Below are 27,399 nucleotides of genomic sequence, written 5' to 3' on the forward strand. Positions count from 1 at the left end.
CAATTTTGCAACAGAAAAGCTTCAAAAACAGACTCCAAGGAGAAACTGCTGAGCTTGAATTAATATGCAAACTAGATACCATTAACTTGGGTTTGAATAGAGACTGGGAGTGGCTGGGTCTTTAAACATATTGAATCTATTTCCCCATGTTAAATATCCTCACACCTTCTTGTCAACTGTCTAAATGAGCCATCTTGATTATCACTACAAAATTTTTTTTCTCCTGCTGATAATAGCTCATCTTAATTAATTAGCCTCTTACAGTTTGTATGGCAACTTCCACCTTCTCTGTATGTTTATATATATATATATATCTTCTTACTCTATGTTCCATTCTATGCATCCGAAGAAGTGGGCTGTAGCCCACGAAAGCTTATGCTCTAATAAATTTGTTAGTCTCTAAGGTGCCACAAGTACTCCTGTTCTTTTTGAGGATTATACCCATGATGCCAAATCCTCATGGAAATGACCCCATACACTTTGAGTATTTGTGAGTAAGGTGACCAGGATTTGGCTCTTAGTGTGGGTTGCTGTAGTCTTACATGTGACTCTCTTACAAGATGGGGGCAAAGCAAACAAACAAAAAAATTAAGAAGCTGAAATAAGAGTTCAAAGCAAGCAGAGAAAGCCAATATTTTATATTTTTATATTTTTAATTTAGTTTTAATTTGAAAGGCTGAGGGATACATGATGATAGAGATTTTACTCCTGTATTTAAAATAATTGCATATTGTGTACAAAGTTCAATTAGTTGCTTTTCTCTTTGGGGTGTGTGTGTGTATTTATATATAATATAAAAGCAGAGTTTTTATATATATATATATATATATATATATATATATATATATATATAACTCTGCTTAATGCTGTCGGAGGTTTCATTTGTCCATTGATCTGAGAATAGATCCCTTTCATTGCATATGTACTTAATCCCAGTATTATTTGTGATTCAAGCATTTCTAACAATTTAAAGTGTTTCAATGATTTTTTAAAATCATTATTAATTTCATAAGTCTGGCCCTTTAATCTCTCCCAAATTATTGAAAACGTAAGGTATTCTAAACATTTCTGATCTTTCTACAGTGCTTTGGCCCTATAAAGCTAATCTTTTCCAAATTTAAGCACTTAAATTTGAAGTACTCCAATAAATTTAAATTGGCATATTCTGTGCATATCAATTTAGAATTATTAGAGCATTAGTGCCTAGGAGTGGTGGCTGAGGGCATGCAAACCAGTTCATACATTTATTTTTAATGACTTTTTATTGATTCTGTGCTTCTAACACTTGATACCCTTAGGTTGTCTCTTATATATAGCTAACAGATTTGTGATACATGAAGTTTTGAAGGCTGTCTTTTCCCCACTTATGCCTTGTCTTTTCCCTTATGGCCTATTATTATTTCCTATAGCTTAGATCTGTAAACAAATAAAGTCCTTTCATTGCTTTGAAAAAATGATGATAGTGAAATTAACATTATGTGACTCATCATATTTGTCTAGCATCAGAACATATGAAAAGTTTAACCTCAGATCCTGAAGGATTATTCCTCCCACCAATATATGTGTGCGACTCCCATCAACATTAATGGAAACTGTGTGCACACATTGACAGGAGAAATCTCACTCCTAATTTGTATGGCCAACATTTCCTACATTTCATGAACTCCAATGTACAAATTTTGCTTTAACTCTTTCGCATCTTGAAGATTAGTTGTTTGTAATATTAAATGCACATGTCCCTGCTGTATTTCAAAGGCTACTTTATATTTATTAATATGTTGATATAGACCAATTAACAGATATTTTTCATGCAGTTTGTGTCTACTAATAATTATGTAGCAAACAGATACCAAAATGTCACTGTGGCTGTCATCATCCATTGGACAGGGAGGAGAAAGTCTTGGGACAACGTATGACATAGGTAGGATATTTTAGACAGTAGATTTACACTTGGGTGTTTTAAAAATATTGAATAGTTCACATCTAATTGGTGCAGTGTTCAGGCTTTGAGGATGCAAAGAGTTAGATTAAACCAGATAACTGGCAGATTCCCCAAATAACAGGGATTCTTTTCAAAAGTGCCTATAGATGGTTAACAGGAAGAGTTGAAAAGAGGAATTTTACCTGTAAGAGAGATTCTTATGTTATGAATATCATCAAAAGCTCTTCAGGACTTTGTCCTGTTGTCTGATCGCTGTATTTTGGCCTTTTTCAAGGGCTGATGGTTCCAAACCTATTGCCTAGTGAACCAAATGCATTACAAACAGCGCCATGATAATTAGGTCTAGGTAACACCCTTGTTTGAATGCCTCTGCAGAGAGTCCAGTGATTGAACTGACATGGAGCCAGGCACCTGAAGTGCTCCTTCCTAGTCATAGCTGAGGCATGTGGCAGCTTGAGAAAGATTGCTCTGTCACTACCTCTGCTGTGTACAATAGAGAATGTCAGTTTCTAGCCCTGGCAATCCAACATCTTCTCTGTGCAATCAAGTTGTTAGAAGACATATTTCATTTAAACTATTTTTCTCCATTTAATGAAGGATCTCTGTCTGAGCTATGTTGTGCTCTAGTCAAAAGAACCACAGTACAAAAACATATGTTGGGCAGGAAAAATACTGAGTGGAGAATAACAAAGGAATTCCAAATTCACACTTTGGAAACTGCATATCTTGACAATTACCGCTGTTCATCAGCAAGATATTAGCAGCTTTCTGATTCTAATTCAGTCCTATTGAAAAGGGCGGTGGTGTGGGAAGTATGTGAGAGGTATTTTGGCAGTTTTCTGCATGTTGAAAGAACAGCAGAAATGTTCCCAAGTCTTGGCCTTTAATATTTGCAGATCTCTGTGTGCCCAACTAGCTCAGGAACAGGTTCAGCTAAAATAACTGCCAATCTGAACTTTCATCCATCTTTTGAACCAAACTGAACCTATGTGCTTTTTAAGGTTTGGGACTGGTATAATTAATACCTCTTTCTTACTCATCATGTCCTCCCCAGTGCCTTGTGCTGGCAGGATAGTGGACACCTCAGAGCAGATGCCAGTAATGCACCTGGAAACCCTAAATCTTAAACATTCTTGCATCTCTCAGGCATGCTGTGCATTCTGGGACATCACTAGTAGAAAAGGTTGCCAAAATCAAAATGGGAAGTAACAGGCCTACTACTGCCACTGCCAGATGCTGCTGGGGGGTGGGGGGGGAGAGGCAGGATTGGAGCTTGCTGATAGGGGCATGAGTGGAGAATTTCCCCCTAAAAGACAGGCAGAAGAGAGGGAGGAAAGATCTAGTGACTCGCCACAAAGGTTTCTGCAGATGGTGGTGGAGGGCTGCTAAGCTTGCTTTGAAGAGAAAATGGAGGGTTGACACCTTACAACAAAGATAGAGTGCAGGAAGGGAAAACTACATTTGAGTGCTTCTTGGAAGAGTTAAATAAGCATTTTCTGGTGCTTAGCTGAACTGAACCTCATGATGTTCACTTATTAATATCCTGCAGTTCTATGCTACTGCCAAGGATGGTAAACTTTTAGCTAAGTATCTACATGTATAGTTTTCTCCTTTCCCATGTTTGTGTTTGCCACGTGTCTTTTAATGGTTGTTCGGTTCAGAATGAGCTTTACATTTTTTTCCTTCACTGGAAGAAACTCAGAGCAGCTCTGCACTACACTCGTGCTTTTTTCTTTTTGGGCCTGATCCATAACTCATGAAAGCCAGTGGGAGTTTTTCAGTTGACTTCACTAGGCTTTGAATCACACCCTATAACAGAAAAATAGTATTTAGTAGAAGCTGGAAGATCTGAACTTCTAAATCAGCATAGATTATGGTGCTCAGAATGTAATATCTGATTAATAATTATGTCCATAACCCAAAATCTAAAATGGCCTAACAAATAGGTGAAACAATGTTTTTGTGTAACCAATTTCCATTGTTTTCTGTTTTCTCACCCATGATGCTGTGAAACAGTTAGATACAACATTGATAATATTTTACTTGTCACAGATGAGAAACTACATATCGGGATCAGTTTAATTCATTCATTAGTTTATGGACACTGAAGTCCTCCAAGGAGTGTCACAAATTCCCTTGATGTCCCTGAGTGCTAGATTTAGCATTTGGATCTTTGATTTAGATGAAAGATGTGTAAAAACTTGTACTGTCAGACAACTCCCTATGGGCTATACATCTATGTTAGCTTTTACGTAATAGTTATTCCAATCAAGGTTTGGCAGTAATTTAGACTCTCTAAAAGCCTGATCCTATAACATGCTGAGTACCTCCTGCAAGGTGCACAATCTCTTTTTAGAGAATAGCAGATCAACAGTCCAACCCCTTAGATACTGTGCATCTTGGAGATATACACGTTTTTATCTGAGGACAGAATTCAGCACACTTCTGGATTGGAGACTCTGGATATTGTCTGAGGTTGGATATTCTTTGCACATATCTATCATGAGTATTTTCTAGAGCTCTGGGAGATTACTGAAAACAAAAATGTTCTATGAATATGATTGAATTTTTAAACAAATTTTACTTTGACTGTTCTGGTGCCTCGTATTCACTTTCCATAAACTTTCAAGAAAATGAGATTTCTGGCAGTCATCTTTGGAGTATTTGTGTATTTTAAAAGAATATCATAGAATATTAATGGCAAAAATATTTTAAATTTGTAAGTGCTATTACCTGCATTGGGAGCCAATTTTGAGACTTATTCTCTACCACTCAGGGAACTATAACATACTGTACCATGTGACCTATGTGTCCAATCAAAACTAATCTGCATAGTTTAAATTTAGACATTATGACAAGTTAAAGGGGTAAGTAAATATGTACAATAAATCACTCTTAGCCAATTTACTTGGCTAATTCAGACACTGGCTTTTTGTTTTAACTCATTAAAGCTTTTATTGTTGTATTTACTTATGTATGCTAAAGATATAAGGAATATTATAATATTTTAATTTCCACTTTTCTTTTACAAAGTATTTCCTTTTCTTAATTCAGAATATGAAAATACATTCTATATTTTAAAAATGAAACACCCTAATTTCACTAGTTCCTCAATAATATTAATATTTTGTTTTTGATTAATAATATTATTTTGATTTGTCATGTGTTTTTCTTTGAACTTTTTATACATGACAAATCAATTTTTTAAAAATAATTAGGTATATTATAGTATTGAAATTATATTTCACACCACTCATTCTGTTCTATGGCACCATTTTGTTTTCAGCCAAGACCTTTCCTTCAAAAGTCCTAACCCAAAACTTATAGAATTCAGTGGAATGATTCCCATTGACTTTGATGGGTTTTGGAATAGACTCAAGGGGTATGTCTACACTGCCATAAAAGAACTGTGGCAGTGAGTCTGAGTCCAAGTCAACCGACTTGGGCTCATGGGGCTTGAAATAGCAGTATAGATGTTTGGGATCAGGCTGGAGCCCAGGCTCTGAAACCCTGCGAGGGGGGAGAGTCTCAGAGCCTGGGGCCCAGCCCAAGCCTGAATGTCTGCACTGCTACTTTTAGCCCCACGGCATGACCCCTTCGAGTCTGAAGCAGTTGACCTGGGCTCCGAGACTCGCTGCTGTTGGTTTCTTACTGTAGACATACCCAAGGATGAAATTCTGGCCCCAATGGGGTCAATGCCTAAAGAACTCCTGTATTAGTTTGAACTAAGTGTATAGCTATGCAGTAATAAGATTATTTTGTTAATTTTTAAATTCAGCTTCCTTAGGTTAGGAGCAAGTTCCTGAGATTCTGGACCATGCAGTTGAAATATGAGACCATTTTAGTAGGATATAGTTCTCCATATTATATGACATTTGAGAGTACACTTATTTGCCACTTTGATTATATCATCATTATCAAGGACTCATGTTTCTAATTTTTTCTTCAAGCTCTTGAATTGTTAATGTTAACTCCTACTGAACCCAACTTTGTTTTCTATCCCAGAAGTAACATTCTGAACTTGTAGAAATATGTCACTCCTGGAAAACAGGTTTGCAAGTCATAATAAAGTGCAGCTCAGCAAGAAATGATGAGAAAGCATTAAAGACTTCTGGTAAATACTCTTATCATGTATTTGTCTTGATATTTCCTAGACATAGAAGTGTAGATTTCTATATAAATAATTATTACATTGATTTTAAGTTTTTCAATTCACCAGCAGCTGTTTTGTCATCTTCATTTTCTTTCTTTTCTCTTATACCTGACACTGTTAAAATGAATTTGGAACAACATGGACTTATCTTCTATTATACACCAGCCAGAGCTTTCTTAGTCTATGCTGTTCACTTGATCATTCCTAACATTCTGGCCAATTATGCATACAGACTGACATGCAAGACTCTCATTACTTAAAAAAACAACAACTTTAATATGAAATAACAGTAACAGATACTAAATATCATGTGCGCTACAAGCTGCTTTAAAATGCATTTTTGATATATAACTGCATTCAGTGATAAATAGCATCATTTAAAACAAATTGTTAGCTATTGTGCCTCTGATTAGCTATGGTGGGAAATTAGTCATTCCCTTGTATTAACTACGGCGTTTCCACCAATCACTATGAAGCATGCCAACTTTGTTTAGCCTGTGCCCTTGTGCAATGATGAACAAGTAATGCATAAAACAAACCCTCCTACCTAATCAAACATTCCATGGAGATTTGAAAACAGAAACAAAGAATAAATGTGTTCTTAGATTATGATGGTGCAGTAAAGTGAAATAAAGTGTGATATGTACCTGTAAACTAAAGACACATGATGTGAATAAAAATATAAAAAATAACAATTTGTTTGAATTATTAACCCCGCCCCCCCAAAAAAATTTATGTCTTTACACAATACAGGACAATTTGAAAGATATATTTCTTTAGAATAAACAGGGTCAGGAAAGATCTGTCATACAGAAAGAACAATACTGGTTTTTTCATTGATTTGTATTCTAGCTTTTTTCAAATGCGCGCTCTCTCTCTCTCTCTCTCTCTCTCTGTGTGAAATACCATCACAGTTGTAATTGGATGAGGCACCTGAGCGGAAACTTTTCTGGCATAAGATAGAGGATGTCTTGCCGTGGAGTCTCTGTAGGTTCCTTAGTCTTTGGCACAATCTTCACCCCTTTGGTCCATAACAATCCAAGTTTTGTTAACTTTCATACTATGCTGCAAGGCCTGTCTTTTCTCCCTTGCTCACAAGGAGATGTGTGTTCTGTAGGGCTGATGTGGAGAAGTGTGCATAGGATTCTGGTGGAGTCTGTGAAAGGATTTAAATTTAATTTGGTCATATCTGTGTTGTTGCTGCATTATTTGATCTTGAGATAATTGATGGATCTGTTTGTTGGTCTATTTTTTCAAAGATTGTCAACTGTTCCTGTCTAGTGGTTAAATGCAGATTGATAAATTTTCTTAAAAAGTTTGTTAACCAGATAACCGCATCACCTTTAAATTTCCAAAGCAGTGATTAGTTTTCATTTGAAGGGGTTAGTCTAGACTAAAAGAAAAGGAGTACTTGTGGCACCTTAGAGACTAACCAATTTATTTGAGCATGAGCTTTCGTGAGCTACAGCTCACTTCATCGGATGTAGCTCATGAAAGCTCATGCTCAGATAAATTGGTTAGTCTCTAAGGTGCCACAAGTACTCCTTTTCTTTTTGCGAATACAGACTAACACGGCTGTTACTCTGAAACCTGTCATTAGTCTAGACTAACATCAGTGTAACTGCAAGTTGAACCTAGCCTAGTAGGCCATATTCTCAAATAGTATTGTTATGAGCTGAATGTAACCTTGTTATAGATTAAGTTAAAACCTCATTCAAACTGATGAGCCCTTTGTTTAAGATCGCGGTAAGAAATACTTCTGGGGGTACCAACACCTAAAACAAAGCCTACTAGTGTCTGCCCTGAAACTAGCACCATGTGCATTGGGCTCCGCTGGATATTGTGACTCTGTGTGTGGGTGCATGTATGAACACATAGAAACTGAGAACAGACAAGAACAGAGAGAGGCAGAGGTAAAAAGCAAGAAAGCCTTGGGAAGAGTTAGAGAGAGACCTTTTGGGTTGGTTGGCTAAAGAGGGTTGGGGGTGAGAGCTAAGAAATTGCTTCTTTTGTTCTTGGTTCCTCCTGTGTTCGGAGAAGCCGTATTTTGTAGATTTCTTGTTAAAAAGAATTTCTATTTCCAACTGGAATATCCCCAGGTCTCAACATTTGATTAGCTGCTCGGGGGTTGGAAAAGGACAATATATTCAGAGGTATATATCTCACAGGAGAGCTGATTGACCCAAAACAAAAGTGACTTAAAGAGGCTTTTGCAGAAAATAATTGGAAGATTAATTTTTAACCAACTTTATACCTGTGTAATTGGTGTTGTTCAGATTTGTCAGAGCATCAGGTATGTAAGTGGGGGAAGGGGGTGCCATTCTTTTAAAAAGGACCATGGCTTGGCAATATCAGTTGTTATAGGAATTCTTAACTTCTAAAAAGGTGTAAGGGGGCCCATACCTGGCCTGTGTAACTAAAAGTAGCCCTTGACTTTCAAAGAGTTTGCGAGAAGTTTACTCAACATTTTGTGGAGATTACTCCCAGCTGAAACTCCAAGTAAAACTAAAGGGCTGTGGACCTTTACAGCTCAACCTGTCAGTTTAGCTTCATAAAACCCAACCAATCTGAAACCGGTGGCTTTTGTTTTCTAGAACTTTTTTTTGTTTGCTTCCCACCCCTCTCTGAACTGACGTTTTTCCCATTCTCCTCAGCCATTTCTTTCCTTCAGTGCTGGACAGCTAAAGGCCACTCCATGCCCCGCATGGCTCCAGCATGCAGCCATTTCTGTGCTCCTCCTCACTCGCCTCTGCAGATGTTTTCACCTCTGCAGAATCTCAAAGCAGGACATGTCCTTGTTTAGAGGCGTGAAAACAGCATGGACAAAAGTGATCATGCCTTGTGGCATGGTTTAGGCTCCTCCAGTCTGTAATTAAGTCTAAAGGGACACTCAGAAGTAATATAAGTTCAAACTTGGATCCACCTTAAAAATGAACTTCAAAGAGAAAAAAAAATAGGGCCCTAATGCTGCAATCATTTATGAATGTGAGTAATTTCCCATGAATTCAATGGGACCATTCACATGTGGAGTTGTTAATATGTTTGAGCTCAAAGCTTAGGCTGGCATTTTATTTTGCTACTTTACAATGTATACAGAAAAGTCCTGAATGTTCTTCTTTATCCCGGTTATCTCCCTTCCACCTTTACTCACCACTTGACTTTTACCTTTGAAATATCAGGAATGTCCAGCCTTCACTTCCCCTGTTAATTGGATGAGAGATGTGGATCGGAATGGTGGTGATGAAACCTCAGCAAAGAGATTTTTTTTCTCCCTCGTCTTATAGTTAATTAGGCAAAAACAAAACAAACAAACGAAGAACTTTAAACAGACTGAAGAAAAATCCTTTCCCATTCACTCAAGGGTCATTTCCTTGTGATCTCTGAGAGACAGGAAACTTTCTAGTTCACCTGTGGTCCATAGAGTCTTCAGGGGAGACAAGACAATCTAAAGTAAAATAAATATAGGGTTGGGATTTTTTTGGCCAATTGGGACAAAGGGCAAACAAACACCTTTCAGTGATCGTAGAGGAGGGATAAAGGGACAAACATTGTTGTTTTTCTTTGACAATCCTTTAAAATTGCTGAAAACCTGCTAGGTAATAGCTATATTTTAAACGTTTAGGTGTAAAATTTTGGAAATCAATCTAGCACTGTTTTTGTTTTTAAAAAAACACTGTTTATATAAGATAGATTCGCAAGTAATGTTTTGTGCTCTTGGACTCCTTCTGCTGGCTGTGCAGTAATAGTTAATTAGCAAATGTGTTTGTAGAGCTTGATGTCATGGATGGAGCTATTACTCAAACAAGGAAGTAGATAAAAAGCAACGTTTGTTTCAAACTCCACCAGAAACAAGGAAGGAAAAAAGCTATATGTGAACAGCACTATGGCAGAGGATGAGATTCTTAGGGAGACAACAAGGCTTTATTTTCAGAGCCTTCAAAGAGGTATTAGAAACAAATGAAAGGAGAAATAAATGTTAGTTTATCATTAAAGAAAGTCCCTTTAACCTCTGTTGAACTCGTATTCTGGACTGGTTTAGGAGAGGACAGGAGAGGCACACGTATTCTCTTTGAAGAAGGGCCAGGTGCTGAGGTATAGCAACAAAATTTTGGCAGGAAAATGTCAAAGCAAATCCAACTGTCCAAGAAGGCTGGATTTAAGCAGAACTGAACAAATCTTTGTGTGTACACATACCTCTCAGGTGCTTTGCATTACATAGAGCACTCTCTGTTTCATCCTAGTTTTCAGATATTTGGCTCTGCACTGCCATCACTTTGCACTGATGTGTATTTTTCAAATGTATATTATGAGCAGCCCTGGCCTGTGCCCTCCTCCCTAGAGCCAAAGCAGCAGTCTGTGATATCATGCCTATAGCTCTTTCCGGTGTCGAGTCCTGTTTAAGGAGGTGGTATAGCTCATCCCATCTCGCCACCGTGTTTAACAGAAACCTTGAGAGAGCCACGGGAGTAGAGAAAACGGAAGGTGCAGGGGGAAGAGAGAAAGAAGGGGAGAGTACTCCTTACAGGGACTACACTCACTCACCTCTGGATAGGGCACCTTCTTCTGGGCAGCAGGCTTAAGGCTTTAAGCAAGAGACATGGGGCAGCTGGAACCTTGTGGAGGTTCTCCCGGAGTGTAAGTCAGTACAGATTGAAGAATGTGCAGTGCCTCCTCCTGGGGAAATATTTTGCACACTCTGAGTGTGTTCTCCAGTGAGCCTTACATGGAACTCCAGAGTAACCCATTTATGCTAACAAGAGCAATGCTTGCAGTCTTAGGAGCTGATGCAACAAACCTGTGAACAGTAAAGCACAGAAGCTGGCCAGTTCACTCAGGATGATTTTATTTAGCCTAACCAGGAAAAGAAACTGCAAATAGAAAACTGCAATAAGGATGGCTTAAACAACTTTGTTGCAGGCGGACTAGTATAACCCCCCACAATCTAACCCTTCCCCAATTATCCCCAGGGAATGGTTCCACTTTGGCAAAGATTAACTCCCAAAACATGCTGGCTCCAATTCTGGCCTGCATTCCAGTCCCTTACACCACTCTGCTTGAAATCCGCTGAATCTTCTCATCCAGGAATTCCTTTAATACAGGGGAGTTCCCTAGGTAGTAGTGTTACCACCTATGAAACACAGAAAAACTGGCCACTAACCTCATCCCTTCCAAAAAAAAAAAAATGGCCCTAGTGCTGACTACAGATAGCTCTTACTAAACCATTCAGGGGAACTAATTTACACAATAACAACAACATCACAATATGTGTATTTTTACATTATTTCTCATTTGTCTTTCCTTATGCCAACGTGGCGCAGCAGTCTGGACTATGGGGGAATGAATTCTAGACTGCTCTGATGTGTCCCAAATGGAATCAAATCCAGCAGATTAAATATTTTATCTGGCAAGGCAGTACAAAAACTGGCCAGAGCAGTTAAAAACTAGCCAGGTGGCAGCCCTAGTAGGCAGTATATGGTTAGCATAATGGCACTATACCTTGGCCTTTGCAAGTCTCAGTGTAGGGTGTGCGAACACTTGCTCAGACAGAGAGCTGCACTTAGACTATTCTGGTCTGCTGGATGGTCCCTTGGAGATCCATATGGCCTCTGGGACTACTCTGGTTCACAGCAGGGGCTGGACCAATCCCCAGCAGCACTAGAATCCAAGAGATGCAAAGCTGCCATGCCCCTCTTGACCCCTCTTGAGAGGCATAGTTCAGAACTGGCCCAATTTTGTGTTAGCTTGGACTACTAAGCATCCTTTAAAAAAAAAGAAAAAAAAAGAAGTATCTTATGAGCGCAAAGTTTGGCCAGTTTGAGGATGGTGGGGCCTGTTGCCATGGGTAAAGGACTGTGCACGTCTTCTTTCAAAGTCACATCTCAGTGACCACTGAGGCTCTGTGGAGCCTTCCCAAGTTAACCCATTGTTGAACATTATCCAGATCACTCATGGATTCCTTGCTACTGACTAGGGCAGGGGTCCTGATAGAGGTCTCTTCTTTCTTGGTCTCTGACATTTTCCTTGAAGTCCTCACAATTTAGGAGGGGTAGATAAGTCTGTTTTGTGTGAGAAGCAAATACTGGGGCTTGTAAGAGATTGGCTGAGCCCTCCATTCTGTGTCTGACTTTAATTTGAGGTCCCTTTTCTCCCCTTTCCCTTATGATGACGATGATTTATTATTTGATAAAAGTCCCTGGTTTCTGATTTGCTCAAAAGGCCAGGTTGCCCCTCTCAGATTCCTTTAGCTACTTTCAGAAGAGGAGGATTCTTATTACCCTGGAAATTAGGCTCAAAATCTACTCCAGAAAGCTTTGGGACAGTTTTTGTTCTGCAGTCCCTGTTGCAAGTGGGATTATATTTCCCTGAACACCTTACTCTGTGTAGGGAGAGGCTTGCTGGAAAACTAATGGTAAACCTCTATGTGAGATACATGTACATATTTGGCTTGCTGGACACAGTTGGGATGCCCTACATTTAATGGGGGGGTGTCAATGGGAAAAGGGATGTGTAGGAACAAGGATGGAATAACTGGCCATCTTGTTTAGATCTTTACTATATGAATACAAGTAGCTTGTGGTCTGCCTTGAGCTTTAAATTATCAAGGCCCTGCAAAAGTTTTCTGAGCCTCTGCATACCCACACATTATTTTTGCTCTTTCGGTGTGCCTAGTTTTGGAATCTAAACGCCATCCGGGACAATATACTAGTAACTCCAGTTATTTATCTCTAGATGCTATTGGCAACATTTTCAAACAACAGTACACCCCTCCAAGTGACTTAGGAGCCAGTGCTCCATCTTCAAAAGTGAAAGTCAATGGGACTTGGGTGCCTAAGTCACTTGGATAATTTTGTTCCATAGCTGCTGGCACTTTCTGATACAGCTGCAGATTTGGAAATACTATAAAGTGTCACAGATGGGGACCTGCTCAATAGAGTTTTCTTATTGTGAATGATTATTTATTTCTAGTATCAGAGTGTGTTAAGTACTTTCCAAATGGAAAAGAAGAAACAGTCTTTAAGCGCTCCCTATGTAAAGATGAACAATCTAAATTGGACATAGGCTAGGAGGAAGGGGAACAACATATAAGAAGAGTAGCTATGGTTGATTCCAGGGTTGCTAACAAAAAAAATAATTAATAATAGGATACATAAAGTATTCCCAATACCCCTCAAAAGTGTCATTTTCAGTCAGCAATTCTCTCATGGGTGTTATAGCAGCATTTGAGAGGGATTTAAAAGTAGACGGGATAGTGATCTTGCAGATAAGCTCAGGAAAAGAAGTCCATGCCTGAAGATGGTGTGGAGGAAGACTGTAGATACTTATATGAAACAGTGAACAGGACAAACAAGGTGCGACAACATGAAATGAGACAAGGGCAAACCAGTAGGGAGAAGTGGAGTTATGCAGGGCTGTGAAAAGAAGTGGTAGAGGAAGGGGAGCCAGAGGAGAAAGTAGAAGAGAGGATGACATAGTCGAAACAGGCAAGGAATATGAACTTAGCGTTTCATATGGGCAGAAGGGAAGATGACATGGTGTCATGGAGGCCTGTAAGGAAGAGGTTGAAATAATCAAAATGGAAAACCAAGGACCTCACATGAACTTTAGCAGTAGACTAGAAAGAAATGGACAAAGTTGAGAGAGGTTGAAGAGAAATAAGTGGCAGAAATTGGATACTACCTTGATAAGTGGGACAAGGTGCTTCAGACCCTCAAAAGCTTACTCCTGGGTCTTATCCAAGCTCCAAACAAACTCTGTTTTAAACAGCTCATGAAGAGCTTGGTCTCTTAAGGACACGTTAGGTATGAATTTGCTCCAAAATTATATCTTACCAAAGAATCACTTCAGTTCTGGTACAATGTTAGGTGGAATTTCAGCTATAGCTTTGTCTCTTTCTGGATCTGTACTTTCCTCCTCTTGATCAATCACATTCCCAAAGAATTGTGGTTAGAGAAATATATATATTTTACAATAAACCCATTGAAGTTGAGTTCAGCAGATTCAATTGTCTTCAGAATTTGTGATAATTTAACGCTATATCCTTCCTGAGACTTTCCATAACTTTCATTCTCTGCTGGCTTTGCCAAATCTTGCTGTGATGCTTGGAAGATTTCTGGGGCACTTGTGATGCCAAAGAGGAGGTAGGGATAGCAATATTGTCTGAATGGCATTATAAACGTCTACTTGGCATTGGAAGCAGAATTTGCTAGGTTCCACTAGCTGATCCAATGAGAATATTATTGCACTAGCTAGCATGGAGATTGTGTCTTCTACTAAGTGAAGAATATACCTTTGCCTCTTTACTGCTTCATTAAGCTCTTCAGGGTCTACATGAGATACAAATGTGCCCATTTTTGTTCATAACAGGCTCCTTAGGAAAACACCATTCTATCAGTCCAGTAATGGGCTCTGGTATAGCATTCATCTGCATCCTCTCCTCGTCTTCCCTCATTTTGGAATGAGTAAGACTATGCTTTGCTGTAAAGGGCACTCCCCCACTATCCCTTTAAATAAGGTCCATAGTGGTTCTCTAAATAGGCCATTTTCATCAAACAACAACTCAACTTCCATTTTTGTCTGTAATTGCCCCTTCTCAAGGCTGTGGTTTGGGATAGGAAGTTACTTGCAGTGGCTTCATGACAAAGGTGTCAAACACACTCCCTGCCTTAGTAGTGGGTACAGGTTTTGCATTGACCCAGGCAATTTATTTGTGCCGTTATGCTAATAAGCACTATCCTCGTCTGCTCCTTGCCTCCGCTCCTTTCTTGTTGGGTGACTTGCATTTTCACTGACTCAGACCGCCATGTAGATTGTGGCACCTGCTTCAGACTTAGCTGAGATGTAAACTCCATGTTTCGGAAAGTTCCTCGTTTAAAGTCCCAGCTACTAGATGATCCCTTATGTGTTTTTCCTTACTGATACCAAAGTCCTAAAGCTGTGCTTTTCCTTATAAAAAGGACCCTTAAAAAGGCCTTTTGTTTTGTTTTCTGTGGGCCTCTGCACCCTTTGTTAAAGTATGCCCATTTGTGTCTTACCTTCCTTTTTTGGAATGAAAGGCTCATCAGACTTTTTAAGCACGATATTGTTATTCTTCTCGCCTTTTATTGAAGGCAAATGACTTATAAATATGCGGGAAGTACTGAATGACCTCTACTTCCCTGCTCTCTGTATTAAGCCTCATTGTGTTTCAGAGTCTCCTAAAGTGCTCCTTCCACTTAAACTTTTCCAAGGGTTTATCAGACTTGTGTCTTGTGGAGGGCTAAGGCTTGGCATTCTCTTTCCTCTTTTTAGTGCTGGTTCAGAATGAGACACCTTCTGACCCCATGTTCTGTGACATAAGTAAAAAATCACAGAAAAAGTCACCGGCCCAAATTCTTGGATGGGGCCAAGCTGCAGGAGTGGCCACCTTTTTTGGCATCCTGATTCTGATTTAGTGGGTCCCTGGCATAAACTGGAGCAGCATCTAAGCCATTCAAACCTATGCCCAGCTGCCCTCAGCCCCAAGGGGTTGTTCTGGTAGTCAGAAATAACTGCAGCATTGCAGTGATTCAGCCACACCCCCTCTTTAGTGGCCACGCCACCTATACAGGGACTGCTGTGATAGAGGTGGCTGAGACCTGCTCCCTGTCTCTATGCTACCCAGTGATTTACCCCTGTGCCAGATGAATTCTCAGGGGGCAGGTCCACTGATTTCATAGACTTTTTTCCTTGGTGGGGTGGTGCAAAGGAGCTCAATGGAGAATTGGGCACAATTTCTTCTAACACTGACAAGAAACTTGTAGAGTAAGAAAAACAGTATAAACCTTTCTCTCTAACCACTGAAGAGTTTTTTTCCCCTAGATCTCCCCTGCCTGACTTCCTACTCCAGATTTAAAAAACGGCACACTGCCTTATACAGTATATGATAAAAGCCGAAGAGGAGAGTTAAGAAGAGACTATGGAAGCTGGGTTAGTGGAGGTGGAAGTTCTAGAGTTAATAATGGATTAGCATGCTCTGGAGAAGAAAGGCAGGGTGTAAGAGAGGGAAGAATGGACAGCAAGGGAGTGCATCGAATGATTTGGAAAGGGACGGGATGGAATATGGGAGGCTCTACTGGAGCTGAAGAGGTGGTTTGGGAATATTGTGAAACCCTGATTTGGGCAACTCGCCCTGGGCTCATGAAGTGTGGGAGGTGGGGTGGGGCTTGCACGGCAGATATATTTCTGAAGGAAACCTCAACAGGTTCATGTCTCTGAAGCTTCCTAAATGGGGGCTCCCAGACCAGCCCAAGGTGTCTCCCCTGACACCATTGCCTGCCTGAGGTGATCTGCTCTTCTTCTTACTCCTGGGATCCAGAAGGTCTTTAATTGAAACCTTCATCTCTCAGAGTTGAGATGGGCACTCCTCTACTGATTGGTGAACCAGTTCTCTCTCCAACTTAGAGAGACTAGAACCTGTTCTGAGCACATATGTCCCTCTCTGGGAACTTCTACTTTTCCTCTGTCTGCCTTCAATTGGCCACTCCAGAATAGAGAAGAGAAAGAAGAGAAGAAACAAACTAAAGACATATCCATCATTTTGGGGGAGCAGATCTGAGAACCCAATTCTTATTCTTCTTTTGCAGCTCTATGCAGTCCCCCTGTGAGCAACACACATATCCCACAGGGAGGGAGAGAGAACAGCTAGTTGGCTGTCTAAAGTGCCTTTACAGTCAGTCCCTGTTTCACCTGTCTCTACCCTATACACTTGGCTTTGTCTCAAGAAAACTTACTGTGGATATTTCCTGAGTCCCTGTCCCTTTTTTTGGTAGTCTCAACACCTCTGGCCCTTGATTCCTTTGGGTGTCACTCGTCCTCAGTCTCTGAAAAGGCACTACTTCATATAGAATTTGTATACTTAAGCCTTATGTCATAAAAATTGTTAGGTAAAATCTATCACTCATAGTTTAAAAAGAAAAGTATGGCTGGCTCTTCACAAGACTGCTAATAATACTCAGTTGTGATAGGGTTAAAAGGCAACATCCATTTCCCCATTATCTTGCTTAAAAAGTGCCTTTTTAAAAGTCCATATGGCGACTTCCTTTCGACCTGCTTTCCCATCCTCGTCTCTTTGTCAGGGCTGTCACTTATAAAGAATCACTTGACTTACAATAACAAGTTCAAAAGAAGACAGAATATAATCAGTTGATCCACGAAGAATTGAAATAAAGAACACCCCCACTGCTCCAGTTATCATTCCCATAGAGATAGTGATATTATTGATGTGATTGCTATGCTAATTTCTATAGAAAAAACTTGTATTTTGGAATTTTTTCAAAGAGGAATTTCAGACACATCAAACTGGAAAATGCAGAGTGAATTCCTAAACCTTTTTAGTATAGACATGGGAATTTTTTTAACATTGAATAGCTCTGGACAACTATTCATAAACTTCACTTTTAAAATATCAGTTGGGAAAAATAGTTGTTTTTTTCAGTTATTTTAGAAAGTTATTTTACTGCAGTTGTAACAAAAGTCTTACTGTACCTATAGGATTATTAATACACCCTCTATAACTGAAAGAGCCAGGTTAGCACCAAATAATCCAGAAACAGAGGTTGGGGATTATAAATGATGGGTCCATTTAGGTCCAGTGTTTAGGAAGAGCGAATTAATAAATCCCCTTCCTCTGCAATTCCATAGTCTCCTTGGGAATTGCCACAAACGTAAACTTTTTTCCCCCCTTGGACTTCTATTTTAACTAGATGGATTCTGCTTGTGATGTTTTGCTTTTTATGTAGTAAACTGATTTAAAATGTATGCCAGTCATCTTCAGGGAACTCATTTCAGTCAAGATGAAACTAGTCTTACCTGAATCAATGTTCTACGTGTCCCTGTGGCTTGGCATTTTGAATAATCAATTTGTCTCCATCGCTTCTTAATCGTGGGCATCACAATCTTTATTTGTCAGCCCTTTCGGGCCCTGCCTTTTTTGTTATTAACATGCTACTATTGTCACATGCAAGCCTTTCTTTAAAACAAGCTGCTCATTGGTGTATTTTGATACTTTTTTATTATTACTAAATCTTTCCCCCCATAATTACACCACAATCATTATATAATCCCATAACAAAGAGTCTATTGAGGCACCATGCTTTTGTCAACTATGGGACACAGAATCCATCATTGCATTATTCAGCTTCCCCCCTCCCCTCTTGCTTTGTAGAAACATAACCTATTTCACCAGTCACATTTGCACCTTGTTTGCCTGGTTGTATATTATTTACTAAATCGTTGCCCTGCGGATAAACCTTGTAAAGTTGCTTTAAAAAAGTTATTTGTTTGATAATTAAGTCCTGAAAACCCATCGTTTAATGATTATTCCGAACCCATAAGGCAGAGAACCTCCATGACGTTTTTCTCTAAGTTTAATTACCGTATGCTAATTTCCTTGCCTACTACGTGATTAATTAAAATCATATTTTCATAATCATTTGGCACTAGTATTGTTTTAGAATTATCATGATCCCCTAAATAGTGTATGTAAATAAAGTCGGCTCTAATGGAAAGAATCAAAATGCAACGCTGAAGACCTTTATGTGTTTGTATGCATGCGATTGGCAACATAACTGGCTTATTTACATTAAATACGCCACAAGGTTACAGTGCAGATCAACGTCACTTTATCGCTGATTACTTCTCTTAAACGCCGGAGCTGTGACTGATGCTCCGGTCCCGGTGTCCACCAAGATTTACCCTGGAGTTTTTAAAGGAAACAGACTTGAAATAGTTTCAGGAGCAGGTAAGAACGACGCTTTTTTTAAAAAAAAAAAATGATAATCTCTTCGGGCTTGATAAAAAAATTGTTTAGTAAAAGGCAGGAATGCAAGTAAAGACAGGCGAGGGGGGTTGATATATGTCTGAATAACAAGTCTGACAATCAGAATGTGTTCTTAGAGAATAGATAGATTTTAATAAGTGTGTTTACATGAGCTCAAGGTCAAGACCAAGCTGCGCTGTGTTAAATGGTTTCTTAGTTGCTAGACAGAGAGAAAAAATGGACGATCACAGACCATTCTTTGTAGATTATTATATCAAGGGTTCAGCTTTTGGCTCATCAAAGCTAAATGCCGCAAGACCTATCTAGTTGCTGTGAATTATGCCAAGACGACAATGGAGTGCTTTTTTAATGGTACAATGCATTTCACCTACCAGATAGGGGGAGTCCAAGCTGAAAGATGGGAATGTCTTGTGATGTTGGGTGATCAGTATCAATGAACGGGGTTATTCTGAAAAGAGACAGATTAAAATAAAGCACTCTTGACTCGGGATGTGTTGCAAACAGTTAGGAGGGCTAGCCACAGCGGGCAATTGTGACAGCTCCGCGCTCCACTTTTCCCCCTCAGCACAAGAAAATGATCAAGTCAATCATGTGGACATGCTTCATTATTCATTGAACACAATCTTTTACAACGCTTCGTTTACGTGCAGGAGTTTCTTCTACGCGTTGCTTTAAATTGTAAGGTAAGAAAGACAAAGGTAACAAGGGGGGGTTTCAGACTCCGGGCGGCTCCCAGGAGCGAGGAAAGAGGCTCCAAAGTCAGTTTGGACTATTTTCTTTTATTTCTTTTTAATCATCGCAACGGGGCCTGCGTTTTCCACCGTGATTAAAAAAATACAGTATAATTAAATATCCATAGCCGTGACGTTTGCAAGCAGGGCTGTCAGGGGAAAAGCAGAAAATAATGAAAGGAGCAGAGAAGCCATTGAATGGCGCTATAGAACTTAGCCTGAAGAAAACCCTCCGGTTTCCCCCCTCTTTCTCCTCTCTCCTTTCTTTTAAAACCGTTACTTAAAATAAAAAGAGAGAGACAAGAGTTTGCCTGGTTTTGGATAACGTGGGGTCGGGCAGGAGCAAGTTCGCTCCCTGTCGCCCTGAGAAATCCTGCCGTTAAGTTGCCCAGAAACTTTTTTTTTAAAGGATTGTTGCTGAGTAAACTTTGCTGAAGTGACTTTAAACGTGTTTCCCCCCCGCCCCCTCCTTGCAGGATCCCGGCTACCCGGAGTGTAATTTGTAAACTCCCTCCCTTTTTTTTTTTTTAATCAAAGTTAGCTGATGCATAGCATGTGTCAAACTTGTGAGACTCAAGTGCCTAAGAGACCTGCCATTTTGTGCTCTAATCGACCTCTTATGAATAGGAGCCGTGCATAATGCTTTGAGGAACGTTATGACATTCAAGTGTGCACTAAATGTCAGATCAGGTTTAAAACCTGTTAGGAAGGTAAAAGAGCATGCCTGAAAACACCGCAGAAGGAGCAGAGAAGCACCTGTCAGCCACAAATCCAGGGCATTTTTAACGTACAGAAAAAGTAACAGGTTAAAGAGGAAACTTAAATGCCAATTCCATAGGATAAGAGAAGCTACTCGGACATGAACCTTTCCGGGAACTGGCTTATGTCAAGGCACCGGGGTTAACATTTTGGGGGGTGGATGGGTGTGAAGAATAGATGAGGGGGGTGGGGAGACTATCCTTAAAAAGCGTTGACATGAAGAGATTGCTACAGTCTCTTCGTTTTTAGCACACTGGGGCGGCACTGATCTTGACTCTCTGCTCTTTTCCTGAGAATGATTTCGCAGGGATGAAGTACTGAGGAGAACAGTCGTAGGCGGGGGGCATAGGAGATGTTTCAAGATTTTAAATAAAACAATATTCTTGGATGAGTAGGAAAGAATCTAGATTTTGAAGGCGCCCATCTGTTGCAGTTTTGCAAATAATGAATATCTATATAAATATGGATATGAAGAAAGGTTGAAAGAAACCGTGATGCTTGCGAACTTAAAAGAAGGGTGCCTTTTTTAAAAGGGTCTGTAGTTCTCTCAAGGAGATTGGATGTAGTACAAGTTTAACTGGGTCCATCCAAAAAAGTTAGTTTTTCGACTCCTATATTATAATTGCAATTAGTCCATGCATAAAATCTGCCTCTCTGCAGAATATTAAGTCCAATTTTAGTACGTTTTATAAATTCCTGTATTGTGGGGAGGGGGTAGAGAAATTGGGGGGGGGGGAGGGAAAGTATAGAAGGAGAAAGGATTCAGCAGCCTATTTACGGGCATGGATGTTATTGTTTAAGGGTTTTTGTTTGGCGGATATTGTTATGTCTATAATAGTGTCTAGGCGGAGACGTGATTTGTCAGATCCCTTCATTTTCACTTTAGCAGAAAATGAGCTGGGTAAGGGGAGAGTCCTTGCAATCCGAAGGCGCTGAGGCTGCTGTTTGTTATTCCACAGGCATGGACAAACAATGAGAATATAAGACACAGATAACAGGCAGTTCTAGGGGAGCTGGTCTTTGAAAAGCCCCTTCAGAAAGCATGGGTGTACTACCGTATGTGTGCTTTAGCATGGAGTGCACTTTTAGAGCTGTGCATTTCCCCCCCTGTGCAGTTTAAAATAAATCCAACAGGGGCCGTGTTTGCTGAGCTGATTTGACCGGTTGGTACAGATAGCAGTGGCGAGCCTCCCTGCTTATGTGGAAAAAGACTATTTTAAGTGTCATAATTAAGTTTAGAATCCTTGTTTGGGCTCATTCACTGCTCGAAATGGGGAGGACTGGCTGCGTTGAGGTCCTTTCTGCAGGGGATTGGCCCAATGCCTGTGCACGCTCAGTTGGAGAAGAATGTTTTCTTTTCTAGTTTAATATTAGCAACTATATTTTGTTACTTGTTTAAACCGGATTTGATTATTCCCGTGGAGATTCCCCCCGCCCCGTCTATCACTCAAATCTTTGTTCATTGTTCACTGACTGTGGCAGGCTGCTTAAGTGTACAGAGACCGAGGGGGAGGCCCCCTGGCTGGTTTGATGTTGAAATAGTAAACCGGAATGAGGAGGGTGCTGGAAAAGTGGACATTGCAGCTTTAATTAACTTCAAGATGCTTCAACGAGGACCAGAGCATAGTAGTGACGTTGCCTCATAAATCTGTCCAGTGCAGTGTGTTGCATTGAACTATTACAGTATCACCGTCATATTGAATATTCACTACCTATCCAGAGCGGATTTGCATAATTGGACCTTTTTCTTTTTTTTATGAAACTTGTTTGCAAAAACCAAACAAAACACCCAAGTGACAACCGCGGCGATCTGCATGATTATAAAGGGTTCAAATCTATTCGAAAAGTAAGTGACCTGCATAAGTACATCAATAGGTTAAGTGCAAATAAGATGAGAAGTGCTTCTGAAAGCTGTACATTCCCTGTGTGGTCTCTTGGGTTGTTTCTCAATAGCGGGATTTTTTGTAGCCTGAGGGATTTTAGGTTGTCTGTCGACTTTCATAACTTTTCCCCTCATACTTCTTACACAAGGTGAGGCTTTTGTACAGCGTCTGTGTACCTGTAGTGATGGGGGTGAGAGGGGGAAGAGATTGACAATTTGTGATTCTGGGGATCTGGGGAGTATAGTTACAACTACTGTGGAAGCTAAATATGTACTGCTTTTCCTGTTTCTGATCATTGGACAGTTCATCACTAAATTTCTCCGATTACTCAAAGGTGTGTGTGTGTGTGTGTGTACACTTTTTAAAAAACCAGTTAATTAAGCTGTTCCTCTCTAAATTACAGAGTTAGCTAGAGCTAGTGTCTTAATACAGCTCAATCCCCCACTCTTCCATATGGTTCACTAAAGTGAAAATTACTAGCATAATTAGAAATGCCAGAAAACTTAAAGTACATTTATGAATTGTAAGTGACCATCTCTCCTAAACTAGGTGGCTGGTTTAACATTCTCTCCAGTTTTGAGGACAAGGGTTTAAGAGTACTTCTTTAAAAATGTGATCCTTATTTTGGAAATGCTATCAGGATGGAGTTTTAGAATTAGGACATTTAAAAGCTTTACCTCCTAAAAGGGGAGTAGTGACTCAGTCAGTATAGCGCAGTAGAAGTGCTAAGCCTGTTTGTAGTCCAAGTCTTACAGCATTTCTCTTTCCTTCTTGCTGAAGGCTGTTTTAGTTATGATGTCATTCTGATAGTGGAGAGCAAATGTCTCCTGATTCTACCATTAAACGCCTGGCTGACTTGCCTGATAATGATAGCATTGACGTCCTGCTCCTTGACAAATGCAAGCCCTTATGAGCCCTGTGAATTAACTTTTTCCCCACAGATGAGAGCTAGCTTGCTTTAGGACTCATGAATGTAGCAGCACTTCTTTGACAGATTACTTTGAACCCTCTCCATTTCTGCAACAAAAATACTCCCTAAATAATATTTCTATTAGAATACAGTTTGGGCCTGATTTTCAGAAATGCTGAACCTGGAGTTCCTATTGACTTCACACAGAGTTGTGGGAGCTCAGTATCTCTGAAAATGAGGCAACTATGTTCATTAGACAGCTGATCTTTTTTCTTAACTTTGACAATTTGAGGGCTTTCTGATTTGTAGTCGTAACAAGAACAGCTTGAGATGCATATCTTCTTATTATATTATCTATTTTCCTTTTTCTGTTGCACTTGTTTTTTATTCACATTACAATGGATGTACTGTTTGTTGTATTTTACTCTTTCAAAAATCATAAATTAAATGCTTAGAGTTCAAAAAACATTATAAACAGAAAACACTTCCAATTTGGTACAACCACTTAAAATTAGTTTGTAGGAGAATATATCCACTAATGTCTCAGATGTTCAGTAGTAGGGATCTCATTCCAGTTGATTCTTCCTTAAGCAGGAGACACTTACTGATACCTGCTGTTTCTTCAGACCCGTAGATGTGACGTTATGTTTATATTGCCGCAAGTGAATGGGATTTTATGTTGATTTATTTTAAAAAATTGCAAAGTATTTTTAAAGTTTCTTTTCATTTACTGTTCAAATGATGACCGTGAAATTAACATCTGTACTTCTGGAAAAGGTTAGCCCCCATATTACATTTGCAGAAAATTTGTCAAAATATTTCTATTCTAAAGCAATATTTTGCAAAACAGCTCCTGAAGATACAAATTGTTATTACAGAAATGCTGTATTAAAATGATTTCAGTAAATTTGCAGTGACTTTGTCCACTGCACTGAAGAAAAAGGTATTGTTCTACAGTCTTTCCTAAGTTCTGAAAATACTTGAGATCTCTGATGTTCAGCAAGTTGTCCAGCATTGTCTTCACTGAAGACTTATATAATGAAGAGGCTGATTGTTGTATTTTTGTCCATGCTAGAGGCCAATAACCCAACCCATTCATGATCTGAGAGGAAAGTGAGTAATCTGGAAGTTGCAGCATCAGTACCACTATTTAGCTTGCAGCAGTAAAGGCAGTGCTGAGATCAGAAATTGTGAACTTCAGTACAGAAAGCTGAAACATTAGGTTATTTACCCACCAGGGGAGCCTTAGGTAACCAAGGAAATTTACAGGAGAACAGACCTGTAAAATGCACTAGCCCATTGAAATGGGCTATTCTTATTCCCCATAGTAGCACAAGTTTTCCTAAAGTGTAAGAAAATCAGTATAGGTCATTTTTCCAAATGTTTACTTTTGCTTTAAGTTGGCTGTGAATTGCACAGGTGTCTTCAGAGCGCTTTGAATAAAAAAGGCGTTTACGTGGATTTATATGAACTTTATCAAAAAGAAAAGAGTAAATAGATTTATTTTTCAAGTCTGAATGAGGGCAATTATAGTTCTTTAGCATCTACTGATTTAGCATGTTTTGGGAAAGCATAAGTACATTTAACTCTGTTTCTGAATTTCTCTCAGATTTCTGAATAGTTGAATCTAGTCTCTTCATAATGCTAAAAACAGTATGGTATTTGGAATGTCATTTTTATATTCCTCCACTCAAACTTTGCATCTTCTGTCTCATCCTTCACCTCATCTTTGTGGGGGCATTATGTGCCTATATTGCATAGGTGTAAGCATTGTGGATTAAGGAGAGAAGAAAAATATAATATGTATTTCCCCTTTCATATAAATATGAATAAACTTCTCGGCAAGAAAAGACGAAAATCCAAATGATTTCGAACAAAGATTTTCTGGGCACAGATGAAAAAAGGAAAAAGTATGAAATACTGTGAAAGAAAATATACTTATGTAAAAGTAAAATAATTTTGAAACATTTAAGGGGATGATCTTAGGGAATATTATAAAAATGTGTATTTCTAGTTTAAGGTTAGGTGACTGAATGGTGCAGGGAACTGATAATAGAATACAGAACTTTTCACGACTCAGTCACTAGTCAGAGTCTGACCTTGGTCAGAAATGACTGAAAACAGTTATGATCTGATGGATGTTTGGTGACCAAACTGAAATGAATTGGCGGTGTCAGTCCATTTCTTAGCGGATCACAAAAACCACAGCGACTTTGTCACTCTTATTGGCAGGTTCAGCAGTGAAGCTAAACAGTGAATGAACCTGAAGATTTGAAGTACCTTTTCACTCCTAGCAGTGATCCAAATCAGAGAGGAAGCACATCGGTAGGGCAATGAGGGGAAATTTGCATTGCCTCTGCCCCAGCTGTACTAGTTCTGTGAATAAACAGAGAAATCCTAGAAGGGAGAACCTCCCATACTCTGAATCTGGCATCTTTCACATGTATTAAAATTCACTTAAAATTTCATGTGCATATTGTGGACTTGCTAGCTAACCAGATGCATGAGAAAAGAATTACGGTAGACTAATTGTAATTAGCCTAGTAATCTGTGCTTTTCATATCTGTGGGATGGGGCCTTGAAATCATTTTAAATTCACTGAATTTTTTTATAAGTCTTAATCTAAATACACTATGTGAGATTGTTTTTAAAGAGCCCGGGTTCATTAGGCCAAGTTGAACTATATTAAAGACAAACAGTTTTGTCATAATACCTCTATGATTTAAACACAAATCAAGAAAACAGAGTTAAAACAGCCACAGCAGCATCGGTATCTGACCCCCCTTGCAGTGTGCACTGCAGCATTTGTCTTGTGTCAGAGTCTCACAACAAAAGGCAGAATAAAATGATTCTTCATAAATAGATTGTCATATTGTTAAAAAAGGTCAACATTACCTGTTGTGGCAGGACTTTTTGATAGAGGAATGTATAGGCTGCAGTGCCTAATAATAACTCTAATAATGGTTCTTAGCACTTGCATGGTATGTTTTACGTCTTGTTAACAACGAACAAGCATCAAGGCTCAAATTTTCAAAAGTGGCCTCTAATTTCTGGCAATTCAATTTAAGATGCCCAACTTCAGACACTTGGGATTTTCAGAAGAACTGAGCACCACAGATGCAACTGGAATCAATGAGAATTGCAGGTACTCATTACCTCTGAAAATCAGTCACTAGGTGCCAGAAATTGGATGCCTAAAACAGGAGACACCTCTAAATTTTAGAAAATTTAGCCCTACCTCACTGATGGTATTAGCTGATTTTACAGATGGGGAAAACTACAGCAGGGAAGTTAAATTTCTTTACCAAGGCCACAGAATGAGGCAGTAGCTGAAGAGTGATTAGTGCTCAGGAGTTCTGACTCCCAGTCTGGTGTCATTGCTCTACCCTACGTGCAATGGGTAAAACTGACATCAATGAGAGTACTGCCATTGACTTCACAGGGATCAGGACTTCACCCAATACTCATGGGCTCAGAGTGCCAGGGTTCTCTTTTCCTTCATAAGTTTGTGTCAGCCTTCATGTAGGTATAGTCACTTCATTACATTTCTTCACTCTGGTAGTGCCCTATGTCCCATAGAACCCTTCCCCCTATTTGGTGTCCTGGAGATGTTCCATTCTAGTCCTTCTGTTTGAGGAGGACTGGAGCCCCACTGAGCTCATCAATACTGCTCCTCAATCAGCTGGAGAGGTTGCTATTGAGTAACATCCCTGCCCACATGGCCCAGGGCTGTATGTATCTTGCCTCTCCAGCAGTCCTGGCCTCTCCTGGTCTGGGGAGCGAGAGACTGAAAATCAGACCTGAGCAAACCGTGCTAAGTTAAGGGGCAGACTTACATTTATTTTTCTAAATGATAGTATCATTTGTATGAACATTATTTTATTTCATTGCTGTGAAGTGGTCTCCATAGATTTGCACTGACATTGTTACCTTCAGCCTTGTCGCTGTAATATCATTTATCACAGATGGTAGAAATAGGTGTATTTATATGTCCAGTTAATCTAAAGTTTAGGAAACTGGGAGTAAATAGGAAACTGAGGCAGAACTGCTTCATGCAAAGAGTAATAAGCATATGGAATAAGTTACAGGAAAGGCAATAGAATTAATAAGTATAAAGGAGTTCAAGAGAAATCTAGGTTTGCTGCTGGAGAAAGAAATTGTGAGAGTTATGGTGAAAATAACAAGGTGGTGCAGATTAAATCTTATATCAGAAAGAGGTGGCATG

General features: G+C 39.4%; 1 protein-coding gene across 8 annotated transcripts in view; it reads left to right on the forward strand.

Moving 5' to 3' along the window:
- Positions 1 to 18,721: 18,721 nt before the first annotated feature.
- Positions 18,722 to 27,399, forward strand: part of ZNF536 (zinc finger protein 536) — a 408,639-nt gene continuing 399,961 nt past the window's right edge. For 3 of the 8 annotated variants that reach the window (XM_084644830.1, XM_084644831.1, XM_084644827.1), the window contains exons 1-2: positions 18,722 to 18,852; positions 19,457 to 19,574. Coding sequence is in view for 2 of the 8 variants with exons in the window: in XM_084644823.1 (XP_084500949.1) it covers positions 22,138 to 22,227 (90 nt within the window). In the remaining 6 variants the exon portion in view is untranslated. Of the gene's footprint in view, positions 18,853 to 19,235; positions 19,575 to 21,878; positions 22,228 to 27,399 lie in introns of those variants that run through there. The other 5 variants (XM_084644823.1, XM_084644829.1, XM_084644832.1 and 2 more) reach the window with 4 other exon arrangements.

The sequence above is a fragment of the Lepidochelys olivacea genome, assembly GCF_965140295.1.
Source record: "Lepidochelys olivacea isolate rLepOli2 genome assembly, chromosome: 12".
Classification (NCBI taxonomy): domain Eukaryota; kingdom Metazoa; phylum Chordata; order Testudines; family Cheloniidae; genus Lepidochelys; species Lepidochelys olivacea.